We start from the raw sequence: 15,827 nt of genomic DNA on the forward strand, positions 1-15,827 counted from the left end.
CTGGATTTGTAGTCTTACAATGCCTATTGGACAGTAAAAACTCCTACAATTGCGGCAAGATGAACTTTACTATGGGTAAGTAGTTCAGTAGATCTCCTACGTTCTAGTTACTCTAGGCCAGGAGCATCTCGCAGTCGCACAGGAGCTGGTTCTTTAATATCGGGAACTCAGCATGCCTACGGCAAATGTGGGTTTGATAGACACTGCTCTGCACTCCGTTGTGTTGTGGCTGAAGGGAGTCCTCTTGCGAAGTGAATATGCGGTGAGACATTTCTCGGAAAGCGATGAGGTCTCTCAACAAAAGTTTTGCTTTAGCTTTGCGAAACCATAGTTACGCCAATACAGCTCTATGGTGTATTTGTCTAGTGAAGAGCGCCTTTCTTTGGTATCAGTGGTTCATGTACAACACCAACGAGAACACTTAATGCCATTCTTCATGTATCACACATGTACATTACCTACAGATGCACTGCTGCGAAGTTTGCTACTAAACTCCGTGGAACGGAGCACATGACGTGCCCCAGAGAGGGACATTTCGAAATCCGCTACCTACACCTGGCGGCATCTTCTCCGTGCACATACCTCGGAGAGATATATGGGTGTGACGAGATCGCTAGAGAATAGGCCCAATAAAGTTTTTCGCATATGCATGTAAGCTCAAGTAGAAGTTTGGAGTCTTCTGTCAGAAGCTTTCAATAAATCTTTATTTTAGACTGTCAGACCACTGTAGAGTCTCTCAAGCAGAAGGGACAGCCATCAACATCAGATGTACTCCTCCGAAAGCCGGCTTCTTTTACGGAGATATGCATTCACTCCGGTAGTAGAGCTGCTATGTAAGCCTTGAGCTTGCTTATGGGAGCTCAAAGCCAGTTAAGAAGTGCTTGACTTGACAGTCCTAAGACGAATAAGAATCCGGGTACATTTCGGTTATGTATGTTGACTGTCGAGGGAGCGGCCAAAGCTGATGTTATCTCTTCAGGCAGGTAGGTAGAGTGAGACGACACACCATACCTTCAGGAGGCTCATTGCGAAAAAACGAAGCTCATTAACTTATGAAAAAATGCATCAGCTAAATGACGCTGTGAAAGAGTAAAATAAATCCGTGTATCCGCATCGCTTGGAAAAAGTTCTTGTAGCATCTAAAATCTATTTATTAATCAATCATATTTATATACATATGTATTTAGAACTAAACTAATTTAATTTAAAAACACGATATACAGGAGTTTAAGGCTCATTCTACTAAAAATTCTAAATATATATTAATACAATAAATTTGAACAAAATGGCTTCTGAAGGCTTTGCATCCACATTCGATTCGATTATTGCAACGCGCTCTGCGGTGGGGTGAGCGGTGTCCAAGTGCCGCTTTGCGTATTTTGGCTGGCTGTGGCAGCAGCCACTTCGGCTGCAGTCCCAACCGACGCGCCATGCTCGTGGCTAGGCGCGACTACACTGTCCAGCGTTTCCAATTTCACGGCGACGGAGGGCGAATGTTCCTTCAAATTGCTGCATTCCAAGGTTAGTACTGAGCTACCAGCGCCAGCGCCGTCCGGCTGCTGTGGCGGCTTGTATAAGGCGGCTTGCGGGTCTTCGTAAGATTTAGGAACTTCGACGGGCTCTAGCGGGTGCGTGGTGTAGCTGCTGGTGCATAAGATAAATTGGTGGAGGACAAGGATTTAGGGTTATGCGCGGGTGGGGAGAAGGATATCAATAAAAACTACATTCAATGAAATTAGTTCAAAATCGAGATAGCTGTTGTTTGGTTTTTTTATTTCGAATTTTTCAGTTGGAAGTACTAAACGCGATAGTAACAGTTAGAGGTCTGTTCTTGAAATCACATGAACTTCTCCAAATGTACGAATTTGGGTAACAGCGCGGTACTTTCCAACGCGTAAAATTCAAAATTTTTGAATTCAAATGAGCTTTTGTCTGTAAAAAACTTACCCCAAGTCCGAGACTAAAGGTATATACTCCGGCTGGTAGCCATAGGCCGCATTCTGATACAAGCCATACTCAGCGCCGCCGCCATTATGCCACGAGCTGCCGGCATAACTCAAAGCCGTTGGTGCGTTCAACACATTCGTATACAACTGATGCGGTGGGGATGTGGGCGTGGGATGATAGACCTGATGTGTGGGCGCCGCCGCGTATGACTGTGTAGGTGCGGCAGAGCTTTGATACATATCCGCTGCATGAGCCGCAGCCGCCGCCGTTTGTGCAACATTGTACTGATGAGTAGGATGCGATGTCAGGTGGTGTATGGTATAACCAGGCGAAGGACTGGTGTAGTTTGGTGAAGCACCATTGGTGGGAGATGGTGAATTATGTGCAGCTGTAGGGTTGAGAAAAGGAAACATCAACTGTTAGATACATTTACCTTACACGTAAGCATTACGTTACTACTCACACATCGAGCGCACAACATTGCCGCTGCCGTTGCTGCTGTTTTGGCTGACATTTACCGGCACCGCTGCGGGTGGCACAGCTGGCACTGCCGCCGGCGTACTCCAATAGCCAGCGTTGCCTTGCCAACTGCCGGCATATGAAAACATCGAAGAGCTCGGTTCCACCGGCATAAAACTGGATTGCGTATAGGAACTGGTGAAACCGGCGAAAGAGCCAACCGCACTTGCCGAGCTGCTGGACAAACCCACATTACTGGCGCCTGCACTCATATTGCTGGTGTGTGTGGACTGCATGCTGGTGGGTGTGTGCGGCGCCGATGGTGGCTGCTGCGGCGGTGAAGCGCTGCCAGCGCTACCATTAATCACGCCGACTGGACCCGGCGAGCTCGCGCCCGGTGTGCTCGACGGAAGACGCGGTCGGGTGTACGGTGAAGCGCGTGCGCTATGTGTAGCCATGCTGCGATTGTTGAGCGCGCGTCCATAGCGGTCGCAACTCATGCCCAAAGGCGAGTTCGTCACCGCCAAACTGGGTGGCGGTGGTGGTGGTGCCTGCGCAACGCTGGTGTAATGTGTTGGCGGCGGTATTAGCCAGCCGTATGGTGCCTCATGTGAATATAATGTGTCGGGACGCTCCTTTGTGCAAGAGCGTGTGTTTTTGTTAGAAATGTAACGGTTTATGTTGGAAGAAACGGCTTACCTTAGCATCCAAGAACGCCTTTGCAAAGGGATTGTATTTGATTTTCAAGGAAGTGACCTCTTCATTTTGATATGCGGTTACGGCTATGAACTGTGTCTCCGGGAATGCATATGTGACGACGTGACGCTGTTCGGAGCCCACGCGCACCAAATGCACACGCGGCTCATACTTGTGTAACGAATTCAGCATGATCTGTCCATTACCATTGGTTTTGTTGGTTAATTTCACCTTGGCAAACGAAATGGGCTCCTTCATCCAGTGCGCACCGAAATTAGGTGACTCGGGATGCACATAGATGGGGTTTGCGGGTGGCACCTCTGCCTTGCCGCCAGGTACCTGCAAAAAATCCGCATGACACTGCGTTAATCATAATTTTAACTTAGGTTAGGTCGCCGTAAGCTGTACTCACCCACTCGCCGTTGACATACTTCCAGCGATGTGTGTCCACCTGCACGAACTCCAGCAAAACGGTATACATGGCGGCTGGATCGAGGCCGGAAGTGCTAATCTTGACCACCGGAAACATGCGCCTGAAAACGTGTGTATATTTTTGTGAATACAATGCAAATTCATTTCGTCAACACCCCCATCCCCTCCCCTCCTCAAACTGCTGCTACTCAAACAGAAATTTTCCAGCTGGTTAATTTGCAGTTCAGCCCTACGCGTTTCATTTATTAATTAAACTAGATTTATTTTTAAAATGTCTATTTGTAAAAGTACGAAGTAAAATATCGCACCTCGTGCAAACGTTAACTATTAATTAGGAGCATCGTAAAACTTATTTTTCATATCCAAACAAATAAATAGAAAACCCCATTCAAACTATATTGAAACTATATTATAGAACTCATTGCCAATTAACGCGAGGCAACCGCTGTAAGCACACTATATACTAAGTATATACAACAACAAAAGCGCTTTAAACACTTACTCCTCGAACACATCAGTTTCACAGCGTATCATGCTGCCTAAACTATGATGGTTACACCAGCGTCCCTACCAACTTACCTGCCATTCTTCGTTACGATCATTTCGTTGGTGAGATTCTGAAAGCGCAGCCACAATTCGCGGTCATCGAGACTGACATGCAGATTGCGCTCCATGCCCGGGCTGCGGTTCGCCGCCAGCGTGCCACCAAGTTGGTTCATGCTGGCGCTCATGCCGCCGGCGTTGCCAGCATTGATGCCATTGCCGCCGCTACTGTTGGCCGCCATATTGTGGTGTGCATGATGTGGCGAGTGCGCCCCCGTATGACCGCCGTTAGTGTTGTTTGTGCCATTGTGTAGCGCGTTGTCGGCACTAACGCTCGCCATGTTGTTGATGTTGTTATTGCTATTACTATGATTCCCAGTACCATTCATGCCGGAGGGATCGGCAGCAGACAGAATATGAGAGGTGGTCATCGTTGCTGAAAAAAATATATATATTTATTGCTTGAGACTTAAGCTTCGTGCAAGTGAAAAACCAGTTTCCGTTAACAAGTATTATATGCCTCTTTTAGACCTTTCGAGTCGCTCTTAAATATAAATTCTTTTGAAAGCAATTCTTACAGCTAATAATCAACATCTCAATTATTCTTAAAGCGGAATGTTTCAAAACATTTGACGGGACGGATATCAGATCAGAGAGGGACACTTTTCACATGGACGAGATTTCGGGTGGGACTGCTCAGTGTTTAAGCCGAAACTCAGCTGTCTAGTAATTACTCGGACTCAAAGTGCTTTGAATGGCCAAGAAACAAAGAAGACACTTTGTCAGCACCAGAAGTACAAATTTTATTAGATACATAAAAGGAATTTATAAGAAAAAAGGTGAGGGAGTCACCGCTGTGACAAGTTGGACACACAGCAACTTGTTTACCGCTACAGGTTTGAATGGATCGAAATTGTTAAAGCATAAAAGAGCGTTGTGACAGCATCAATTGGTGATAAAACTTTTCTAATTATTTTTATTGAAGCTACAACTGATTGATTCCAACATAACTTTTGATGCCAATGGCACTCAAATCGATGCAAGCACACCGTTTCATTTACACACACACACATGCAGCGGCACTGCAAAGCTGCTGAGTAAACGCTGACACCGGTATTCATATAAAATTTTGATGGTATATGGTGTATGGCTGCACTTGCATGAATCCGAAAACGTTTGTCGGCTTTTCAATTTTATTGCATGCACCGGCAGCGGCCCTGCAAAGGCCGATTGCCAAGAGAAGATGAACTTCGAAAGCCGGCGGCGCGCAGTTGTTGTTGCTATGCGCGTCGAATAACCACTAAGATGGCACGTTATAAAAGGAGCACTTATGTGCACAAAACAAAAAAGCCAAAACAAAAACCAGAGCCACTTCCCACAACACAATCAATCACCGACACTTATAAGCATTTGCGCCGGCCATTTATGATGGCTATGTGTTGTGTTGTTGCTGGCATTTCATTAATGTAATTTCTTTTTTTATTTAAACCTCACTTTTACTGCTTTTTGCGCTGCGCTACCAAAGTCACGGCTGTCGTCTGCAGTTTGTTGTTGCTTTGAAGGGGTTCCTAGCTAACCGAACGGCTGCTCTGCATACCGTAGTGATGTCTAAATCTTTTGCAGCATTCTTACGAACGCACACACACACACAGCTTGTGGGCATCTTCCGCACAGACAAGCAATGACGAACTGCCGTAAATGTCATAAATTAACAAAATGTATTAATAGTTTTGTTTATTTTTATGAGCGTCGAAATTGGTGCTTTGCCGACATTTTATTGTTGCTTCTGTTATTGTTTTTGCAGTTGTTGGTGTTATTATTGCTGCCGCTGGACACGCCGTTGTGCTGCCTGATTTTATCACGCTGGTGGATTTGTGGATGCTTTGTAGATATGCATGTACGAGGGTAGCCTTTTAGGTTACGGGATTAAGGAGTAAAAATAAATATTGATATTAATATTAATTATGATATTATAAAAGGCAACCCACGTACATATTATTAATGTTAATACTAATATAATTTCAAATATTCTCCACTAACAAATCAATTTGAGAGTTCCTAGCCTGATACCTATATAATTGGCAATGGATGAAACATGGCTCCATCATTTCACCCCGAAGTCCAACCGGCAGACAGCTGAGAGGACTGTAGACAATGAAATGAAGGAAGCATGGAAAGAATCAACAATTGGCTGGTAAGTTAATGAATTTTCTATTTTTGGATGTGCATGGTATAATAATTTATTAACTACCTTGAAAAAGGAAATATAATCAACAGCGATTATTACATAGCGTTGTTGGACCGGACCGGAAATTGGTTGGAATTGGTTCCGCATCAACCGTATTCTTCAGATCCGACACCTTGCGACTATTGCCTGTTCTCAGATCTCAAAAGAATGCTCGCTGCAAAGAAATTTTCTTCGTATGGAGAGGAAAAAGAAAGTGTTGTTTCACCAAGACAAAGCACGCTGTCACAAGTCATTGAAAACGATGACCAAAATCGATGAATTGGACTTCCAATTGCTTTCACATCCACCGTTTTCTCCAAATATGACACCTAGCGACTATTTCCTGTCCTCAGATCTCAAAAGAATGATGGTGATTGTCGAGACCATTATTTTTTTTAAGTAAAGAACAAATCGTGCTACAAAAGTGTTATCGAAAAGAAAAAAGGTCGCTATAAACAGCGTATCACCCTTGAAAGGAACTACGTTGAATAAAGAAATTATAGCCGGAGACTTTTCAGTTGAACTGTGCTGTTAATCTACGTAGAAAGTTGTAAAAAATAATAACGCGAAGATAATCGCACTTTAAACCCATTTTTCGCCGAGATGAATACTTTTTGGTTGAGATGAATATTTTGAGTTAAAGAATACGAACTTTACTCCAAATCTACATTACATTTTTGGCAGAGATGAATATTTTAAGTTACTGTAAACAACACAAATAGCACTCTTAAAAAGTGCTGAGTAAAAATACAAACTTTAGGCTAAAGCTGTGAGTTGTCAGATTTGGACGATGTGAATATTTTAAGTTACTGTAAACAACACAAATAGCGCTCTTAAAAAGTGCTGAGTATGTGTAACATCAAAAATACAAACTTCAGGCTAAAGCTGTGAGTTGCCAAATTGCATTAATTCCATTTTTTTGCCGAAATGAATATTTTAAGTTACTGTAAACAAAAAAAAGTGTTCGTAAAAAGCGCTGAGTATGTATAACATCAAAAGTACAAACTTTACTCTGAAGTGGTGAGTTGCCACATTGCATTAATACAATTTTTCGGCCGATATGAATATTTTAACTTACTGTAAACCACATAAATAGCGATCGTAAGAACGTGCTGCGTATGTATAACACCAAAAAGACAAACTTTACTCCAACGTGAGTTGCCGATTCACGAAATATAAAAGGCAACCTACGTACATATAATAGTCACCCTGCACTCTTGCAGCAACACTTTTTTATTGCATTTTATGGCACTCTTTCTGTTTTTAGTTCGCTATTTTATATTTTTATCTCTATCGATGTTGATTGAATTGTTTTTAACATTTTTTTTTTTGGGTTGTGGCATATGATAGCAGTGTTTACAGCGCGCAGAGGCACTTTGTAGAAGTCATGCTTACTTAGTTTAGCTATTTCCGCACGACAGACATGTGGCAACAAGCACTTTAGCTACTAATACATATGAGTATACATTTTACGCGTCTGTGTATGTAGTTCCCGGTAACCGGGCAGGGCGCTGTCACAAATCGTGCGTTTCAATTTAATGCCGTAACTAGTTTCAACTTGAGCAACCGAGTTTGAGACAGTTGGGCTTGGTTCAAGCCAAATTCAATAAGTGTTAGAAAAAACCGCTTGATTGGTGTTAGAGACAAGCGAACAAAAGACTTAAGCGACGAACTTGTCACACTTGTGAATGCATTTAATTGATGTTTGATGCATTGGATGTGTGGCAATTCAATGGCTTTCACTTAATCAAGTCTAGCACGATTTATTGTGGACTCAATTTGTAATAAATAGTAAAATAATGAAAATAATGTCAAAGTTGACAAAAGTTTCAAAAATGGCTGCCAAAAGCCCAGAGAAGCACAAGGCAGGACTAGAGATGTATTGTCAGCAATTTGCTGAGGATGTAGCATTGCCTTATTCACGGTATTAAGGATCGCTGGAGCTATATTTTTTAATTTAGTAATGTTTTTTTTTCTTACTGACATTTCTCACTGCTAACAAGCAAGGCTTAGCACTCCTTGCCAAGTCGCTTTCAAATAATATTTTGAATAAAAAAGTGCCAACGCGCTTTTCTTGTTTTTTTTTTGTTTTTGTTTTTTTTTTGTTTTTTTTTTTGCTTTTTTTGTTGTAGCTATTGCATTACTTTACACATTATAAGCACAAACGAATTGTCTATTTACCAAGCCTACACACCTATACATATGCAACGCATATACACGCATAACCGAGCCTGGCAACAAGGCAAATATAAATGTTTGCTCATACCGTTGGAAATAGGCACAAAACAAAAAGAAGACTAGAGTAAATATGAAACATAAAGTGAATGAAAACAAACAACAATGGTGTGCCGTATGACCGCCATATTGCTGTGGCATCTACCTTCTTCCATAAGCAAATAGAAATGTGTGTGTATGCGAGTGTGCGTATGCGCATCATGATCTCTCAAGTTACTTCTACTATTTACTTAATGAAACTTTTAACATTTTCTTACTCCGTTTTGCCTGTATCACATGCTGCTTTGCCGCCGCGACGCTTCGCCTTAATGGCAGGTAGTGTATGTGCGCTATTCGAAATTCATTTGAACAATTTAAAATTTTAATACAATATTTACACTAAAATCAAGCCAATACAAAAGCCACAAACAGCGTTATTTACTATGGTTCATATATATGTATGTATATATGGTGTATCGGTATATATGTATATTACAAACACATACCTAGTTGGATATAGATGTGTATACACACTATACGTGGCGCACAAAATGGTTGAACGCAACTCGACTTGCTCGCATTATTTGCACACTTAGCTGTCAGACAGTCAAAAGTATGCAAAACAAGCTAATTTGCAGCGATATTCAATGAATTCGTGAATTCAAATGGCTCAATGACTCAGCTTGCACACATTTTAGGATACCTTTTTTTTGTTTTTTCTTTAATTATTTTCAAAAGCTTAATTGCATATGGATATGTGTAGAATATAGGCGTTCGATACAGCAGTTGTTTAATTCAAAGTTGCAGTTATTCTAAATAATGTGGATTTGGCGCATGTTTCTCTCAGCATCAGCCACATACTGTTGTCTACTGGAATAAGGCTGGTGTCGCAGACTAAGTCCGCTCAACGAATATATAAAATTAATAAATATTAATAACATTAAAATGTTTTATTGAATGACTTGAATTCGTGCTGCACGTGTAACTAAAGTTTATTTATGGGCTCTTAATTGATATACCTTGAACAGAGTCTATCGGTTAGTATGTATATAAGCGGACTAGTCTCTAAGTTTATGAGATATCAATCTGAAATTTTGCACACGTACTGCTTTCTCTAAGAAGCTATTTATATGTCGGAATTGTTGATATCGGATCACTAAAGCATATAGCTGTCATACAAACTGAACGATCATAATGAAATCTTTGTATGAAAAACCTTTTTATTTGACCAGGTATCTTCATGAAATTAGTTACAAACTCTAAGCCAAGACATCGCTATATTTTGTGAAGAAATTACTTATATCAGACTACTATAGCATATAGCTGTCATACAAACTGGGCTTTGAAAATTAAGTTCTTGTAAGGAAACCTTTTTATTTGACGGGACATCTTTACGAAATTGAGCACAGATCCCTAGCTAAGGTAACGTCACAATATTCGAAGAAATTGTTCAGATCGGACTACAATAGCATATAGCTGCCACACAAACGGAACGATCGGAATAAAGTATTTGTACGGAAAACTTTTTCATTTGAGAAGATAACCTCAAGAAATTTAGCATAGAGAGTCTTCCAAAGCAACGGTACAATCTTCGAAGAAATTGTTTAGATCAGACTGATATAGCATATAGCTGCCATACAAAATGAACGTTCAAAATCAAGCCTTTGTATGGAAAACATATTTATTTGACGACAAATCTTCACGAAGTTTGGCTTTAATCAAAATTTAAGATAACGGTACCACCTCCGAAAAGCTTTTCAGATCGGAACACTATAGCATATAGCTACCACACAAGCTGATCTTCAAAATCACGTTTTTACATTAAAAACTTTTTTATTTGTTAAGGGTGTTTTGTTTTCGGTGCAACCGCAGTTAAACGTTCTTCTTATTAATTATTTAATTCGATTAACACCTTTAAATATATCAAACGAACCGATACTTGCACGATTTCTCAGCGCATATCATTTGAAACAGCGTCAAAGCTAAGATAAAAGATATTTTATAAATATTTGGAAATTTTTAAAGTAAATTTTTTTTCTTTTTTTCGTTTTATTTTTATTTTATTTATTTTTTTTATTTTGTGCTTTATTTTGTTTAACTTTGTTTTTTATTATTTAATTTAAGTTTATTACTTTATTTTATTTTATTTAAAGTATTTCATTTCATTTTGTTTTATTTTTCTGCTTATTTTATTTTATTTTATATTATTTAATTTTATTTTATTTTATTTTATTTAACTTTATTTTATTTAAATTATTTCATTTTATTTTGTTTTACTTTATTTTAATTTAATTTTTTTCTTTTTACTTTTTTAACTTTTTTTTTGCTTTCGTATTTTTGTTTTTTGGTCATCGATCTTAATTCAAAATTATGAATAAACATTTTTATTTTAATTTTATTTTATTATTTTATTTTATTTTATTATGTTTTATTTTATTTCATTATTTTATGTTATTTTATTTTATTTATTTTTTTCATTTTTTTTTCTTTTTTTAATATTTTTTTTTGTTTTTGTATTTTTGTTTTTTTGATTATCGATCTTAATTCAAAATTATGAATAAACATTTTTTTTATTTATTTTATTTTATTTTATTTTATTTTATTTTATTTTATTTTATTTTATTTTATTTTATTTTATTTTATTTTATTTTATTTTATTTTATTTTATTTTATTTTATTTTATTTTATTTTTATTTATTTTATTTTTTTTTATTTATTATTTTATGTTTTTTATTTTTTTTTTTTTTTTATTAATTTTTTTTGTTTTTGTATTTTTTGTTTTTTGATTCTGATCTTAATTCAAAATTATACCGCTTAAGCTTCTGATAGTTATTCAAAATAATGCTTTAATCACATTTGCATATGTCATTTGTTTACATTTATCATTGTTATGATTATCAGCTTATCAGCCGGCTTTGTTATTTCACGTGCTGCGACACCATGTCCATATTGACATTGTTATTTCCGTTGGTATGTGAATTAAATGAAATTGTCAAATTTCACACTTTCATATGCGATTATATCCACCGACGCTACCCCAGCTGCGAGCAACTTCCGCTGCCAAGCTGCTAATCAGCCGCGTTTTGCCACACGCTTGAAATTCCAATTAGCTTCAATGGTCCGAAAATACGCCTGCCCAGAAGTCAGCACGCAACAAGTTTGCCAGCAGCAGCAATGGCGCCCACACACATGGTGCCTTTGTAGCTGCAACACAAACACCTAGCAGAAGCTGTAAAGGTTTGTGTGTGTGTGCGTGATTTCAGCAGGAGTTTCACACCGGCACGCCAAAGTTGTCACCAGTAGCGTTAATTTCAGATAAGACGCGCAATATGTTCATATTTGATCACTTTTATCGAGGCACATTCATTCACGCCAAATTGAGGGCGCGGGCGGCAGGGTGCGCTACAATATCCAAACTAATTCATATGATAAACAATTCGAATAGTATTTCCTTCGACTTTTTCAGCTAATTGCCGAACGCACTTTTCATAGCCAATGAACTCGGTGGTCGGCTCCAAACCAGCCCCTTGCTGCCAGTTACTAAAACTTTGTACAAACTGCAATTAATTAGTAACCATTTGTCAAGTATGTACGCGCGCAGCATTCGCGCTGCCTTTATGGTCGGCAATGACATAGCGGTTCAGCAGCGGCTTTCCCTCCGCCAGTGCTGATGAGTCGCCGCGTGGTGGTGAATCCCTTCAGCAAACAATTCTGCTTTTTGGCGACTCTTTCACGTGTATGGGTGTGTGTGTGTGTGTTGCCATAACATGCTTACATACATACATGCACATGTATATGCGACTTTTTTCAGCAGCTTTATTTAATAGGATAATTTTCACATTGGTCGTAATTGCTCTGCTGACTGTATATAGCGGACTTGGCCTTTCTTCCGCGGCTTCTCGCACTTTTTATTAACGTGTTATAATTTTTTTCGTCGTCGTTTACTGTTGTTGGTTATTGTGTTTGCCATTGTATACAATTGATTAGTGTCAGCTTATTAAAATACCATTTTTTTTGTCATTTAACGTGCGTGTGTTTGCCTTTGGCTGTGACAAGCTGGCAAATTTTTATAACTTTACTAATTTGCGTGTGAAAATCTCAAACTAGAAACATTGTGTCAACTATATTATAATGCTATGCTGGTAGCAAGTAAACACTTGGCAATATTACATATATTAAAATATTATTATTTTTGTTTAATCATGTGCATTCTGCGTAAAAGTAAATAAACAGATTTTACAAAGCTGTAGTTAGGCATGTATATAAGAGACTTATAGGCTTATAAAACTGTGTAATGGCAACGTAAGGTTAGGTTAGCTTAATCTGGTAGGTCAATAAGCCACGCATAGACCAGTTTTGCTCCTTTGCAATACCAGATGGAGTTCACTTCACTAGGTCCATGAGGAGTAGTCATGTAGCAGTCAAAAGTCATTTTGAAATATAATTTGGACCTAAAAACCTAAAAGGACCTAAAAGTGAAACCTCGATTGGTTAATTTTTTTCGAAAAACAGCGTCGCGTTAACGTCTGTGAAACAATGCTTTCCGACTACCAGGATGTCATGAAAGAAATATTACTGATGATGAGTATTGGATCTATGCTTGCGACTCGGAAACAGTCGCGAATATCGTGACAAAAGTGAGCCGAAGCCGAAAAGACCAAGTGAAAGCAGGTCGAAAATCAAGGTTAAGTTAACAGTTTTATTCAATTAACGAGTTGTAGTGCTCTCCAAACTCCTTCCAACTGGCCAAACTGTCAACAAAGAATATTATTTGAGTGTTATGCGTCGTTTGCGTGAAACTATTCTTAGAAAGAGGCCGGAATTATGGAACGACAAATCTTGGGTTTTTTACCACGATAAGGCACCGTCGCATACTGCATTGTTTCTTCGTGAGTTTTTCGTGAAATTTTCAAACAATATCGTGCCGCAACCACAGTATTTGTCTGATTTAGCTCCGTGTGACTTCTGGCTGTTCAGCAAGCTCAAGCGGCCGTTCCGGTGAAACCGCTTTGAATTAATTGAAGACATTGGAGTTTGAATGACAAATTTAGGAATTTTCCAATTATGAACAAAGTCTTACTATTTTTTGCTCATATATGCTATTAAGTAAGTTTATAAGTGGTTTTAGAAACGTTGCTGCAAAAACAAAACAAAAAAACAAAAACAAGAAAAACGTTTACTTTAGCTGCATAGAAGCTATAATAATTTTTACAGTTGCATTTTTTATAGCAAAAAAGGGTATACAAATATTCTCATCTTGATTTTGATAGTTCAATTTGTTGGACAGCTATATGCTATAGTGGTGCGATCTAAACAATTTTTTGGTGACCTGTAATATTATCCTAAGTATTAAGTTTTGCCAAATTATGTGACGATATCTCGTCAAATGTAAAAGTTTTCCATACAAAGGCTTTATTTTGATATTTCAGTTTGTATGGCAGCTATACTATATAGTAGCACGATCTAAAAAAATTTATTGGGATACTGAAGCGTTACTTTGGGAAATAAGCCATGCAAAATTTTGTGATGATATCTTGCCAAATAAAAAGGTTTTCCATACACGAACTGGATTTTGATCACTCAGTTTGTATGGCAGCTGTATGCTATAGTGGTCCGATCTAAATGATTCCAACAAAACTTGTAGCAATGACTTCGATAATCATTTGTGCCAAATTTTATGAAAATAACTCGACAAATAAACAAATTTTCCGTATAACGACTAGCGTTCGATCGGTCAATTTGTATGGCAGCTGCATCATGTAGTAGTTCGATATCCAAAATTTCTTCGGATGTTGAAGCATTATTTTGGTAGTTGTAATCCGTGCTCAATTTTCTAAAGATAGCTTGTCACATAAGAAAGTTTACCTTACCAAAACTTAATTTTTAACATGCAATTTGTTTAGCAGCTATATGCTATAGTAGTCGAATCTGTATAATTCATTTGGATATTATAGCGTTCTCTTCAAAAATAATATGTGTCAAATTTCGTGAAGATACCATGCAAAATGAAAAAGTTTTCCATATAAAGACTTAATTTTGATCGTTCACTTTATATGACAGCTATATGCTTTAGTAGTCCGATATTAGTGGTTCTGACAAATAAGCAGCTTCTTAAGGAGAAAAGAGTGTATACATAATTTCATATTGATATCTCAAAAACTAAGCGGCTAGTTCGCGTATATACAAACGGGCACTAGTATATCCAGACGAACATGGCTAAAAGGATTCAGTGTGTGACGCAGCTTAGTTATATTTATACTCTATAGGCTCTTTAACCTACCCTTTTAGATGCTATGAACAACGTGGTAAACTTAATATACCCTGCACAGGATATAAAAAGCCTTCCATGAATGACAAATATAAAACTACTAGAAAGTTTCATAGTCGAATTATAGTAAAGAAATCGTTACTTAAAAATTCTTATAAATAACTAGAGCTTCTATTTGAAACCAACAAAAAAATTTACAAATATCTAAAGCTTTTATTACAAACAATAAGGGCCTGAATAATACTGTACTAACAAATCGGTTTTCTTACACTTACCACTCTTCAAACTGTAGTAATCCTAGAGGAGGCGATCTACACCAAAATAAATGGCTGACGTCTCAGTTGAAGTCGTATATCCTATTTGTTCTGTATTACTCAGCACACACTATAATTTTCTACCCACTTTGCTATAAATATGAGCTAATCCACCAACTTCATGCACTATAATACTCTATGCTAAGCAGATCCTTATTTGTTTATTAAAGATTCTTGGTATCTGCAGTAGCTTCACGCTTGTTTCTATTGTTTTGAATATTTCGGCTATTTGCTACGTTTTTTTTTTGCTTTTTGGCTATTTAGCTCATTTTGATCACTTTGCGGTCACCTTTGCGTTCGCGATCGCATTCGCGTTATTCGCACAACTTTTTTTCCAGACTTCACACCCGTTTGCGCACTACCAAGCTAATGATCGGTGCTAATTTTTTCAGCCATCACAAACGTCCGTCTTCAGCTCAGATGCGAACGCTGTCGTTAGCTGATCGGCCGGTCAAATGTCCATTCGGTTGTCGGCCACTGTTGTATGTACATATGTATTTATTTGTTTTTGTTTTTCTTCGTTATTGATTTCCACATACAACACATTTTGTTTTTTCTTCTATCTTTCCTGCTTTGACAACAGCGCGCCACACACGAATCCCACCCTTTTGCCTGTGCAGCCAGCTCAGTCGCACACATTGACTCATTCGCACTCACACTTGCTGCGCGCATTCACCGGAGCCACACCTTCGCTGCACAAGCCAGCCATGTTCAGCAGGTCAGCCTG

General features: G+C 38.5%; 1 protein-coding gene across 3 annotated transcripts; it reads right to left on the minus strand.

Annotated features, from left to right (window-relative positions):
- Positions 1-1,238: 1,238 nt before the first annotated feature.
- Positions 1,239-15,507, minus strand: LOC120776721 (T-related protein). 3 transcript variants are annotated; one of them, XM_040107635.1, is made up of 7 exons: positions 15,062-15,507; positions 4,114-4,513; positions 3,515-3,635; positions 3,106-3,441; positions 2,411-3,041; positions 1,948-2,335; positions 1,239-1,641 (listed from the first exon to the last, which is right to left on the minus strand). In XM_040107635.1, exons 2-7 carry the CDS (start codon positions 4,506-4,508, stop codon positions 1,323-1,325), a joined length of 2,190 nt encoding a protein of 729 aa, XP_039963569.1. In that variant the 5' UTR covers positions 4,509-4,513; positions 15,062-15,507; the 3' UTR covers positions 1,239-1,322. The 3 variants fall into 3 exon arrangements, with proteins under 3 accessions (XP_039963569.1, XP_039963566.1, XP_039963567.1); XM_040107632.1 differs by having other exon boundaries at positions 3,106-3,462; XM_040107633.1 differs by lacking the exon at positions 15,062-15,507 and adding an exon at positions 9,025-9,078 and having other exon boundaries at positions 3,106-3,462.
- Between the last annotated feature and the right edge of the window lie 320 nt (positions 15,508-15,827).

Source organism: Bactrocera tryoni, chromosome 5 (assembly GCF_016617805.1).
Source record: "Bactrocera tryoni isolate S06 chromosome 5, CSIRO_BtryS06_freeze2, whole genome shotgun sequence".
NCBI classification, from domain to species: Eukaryota; Metazoa; Arthropoda; class Insecta; order Diptera; family Tephritidae; genus Bactrocera; species Bactrocera tryoni.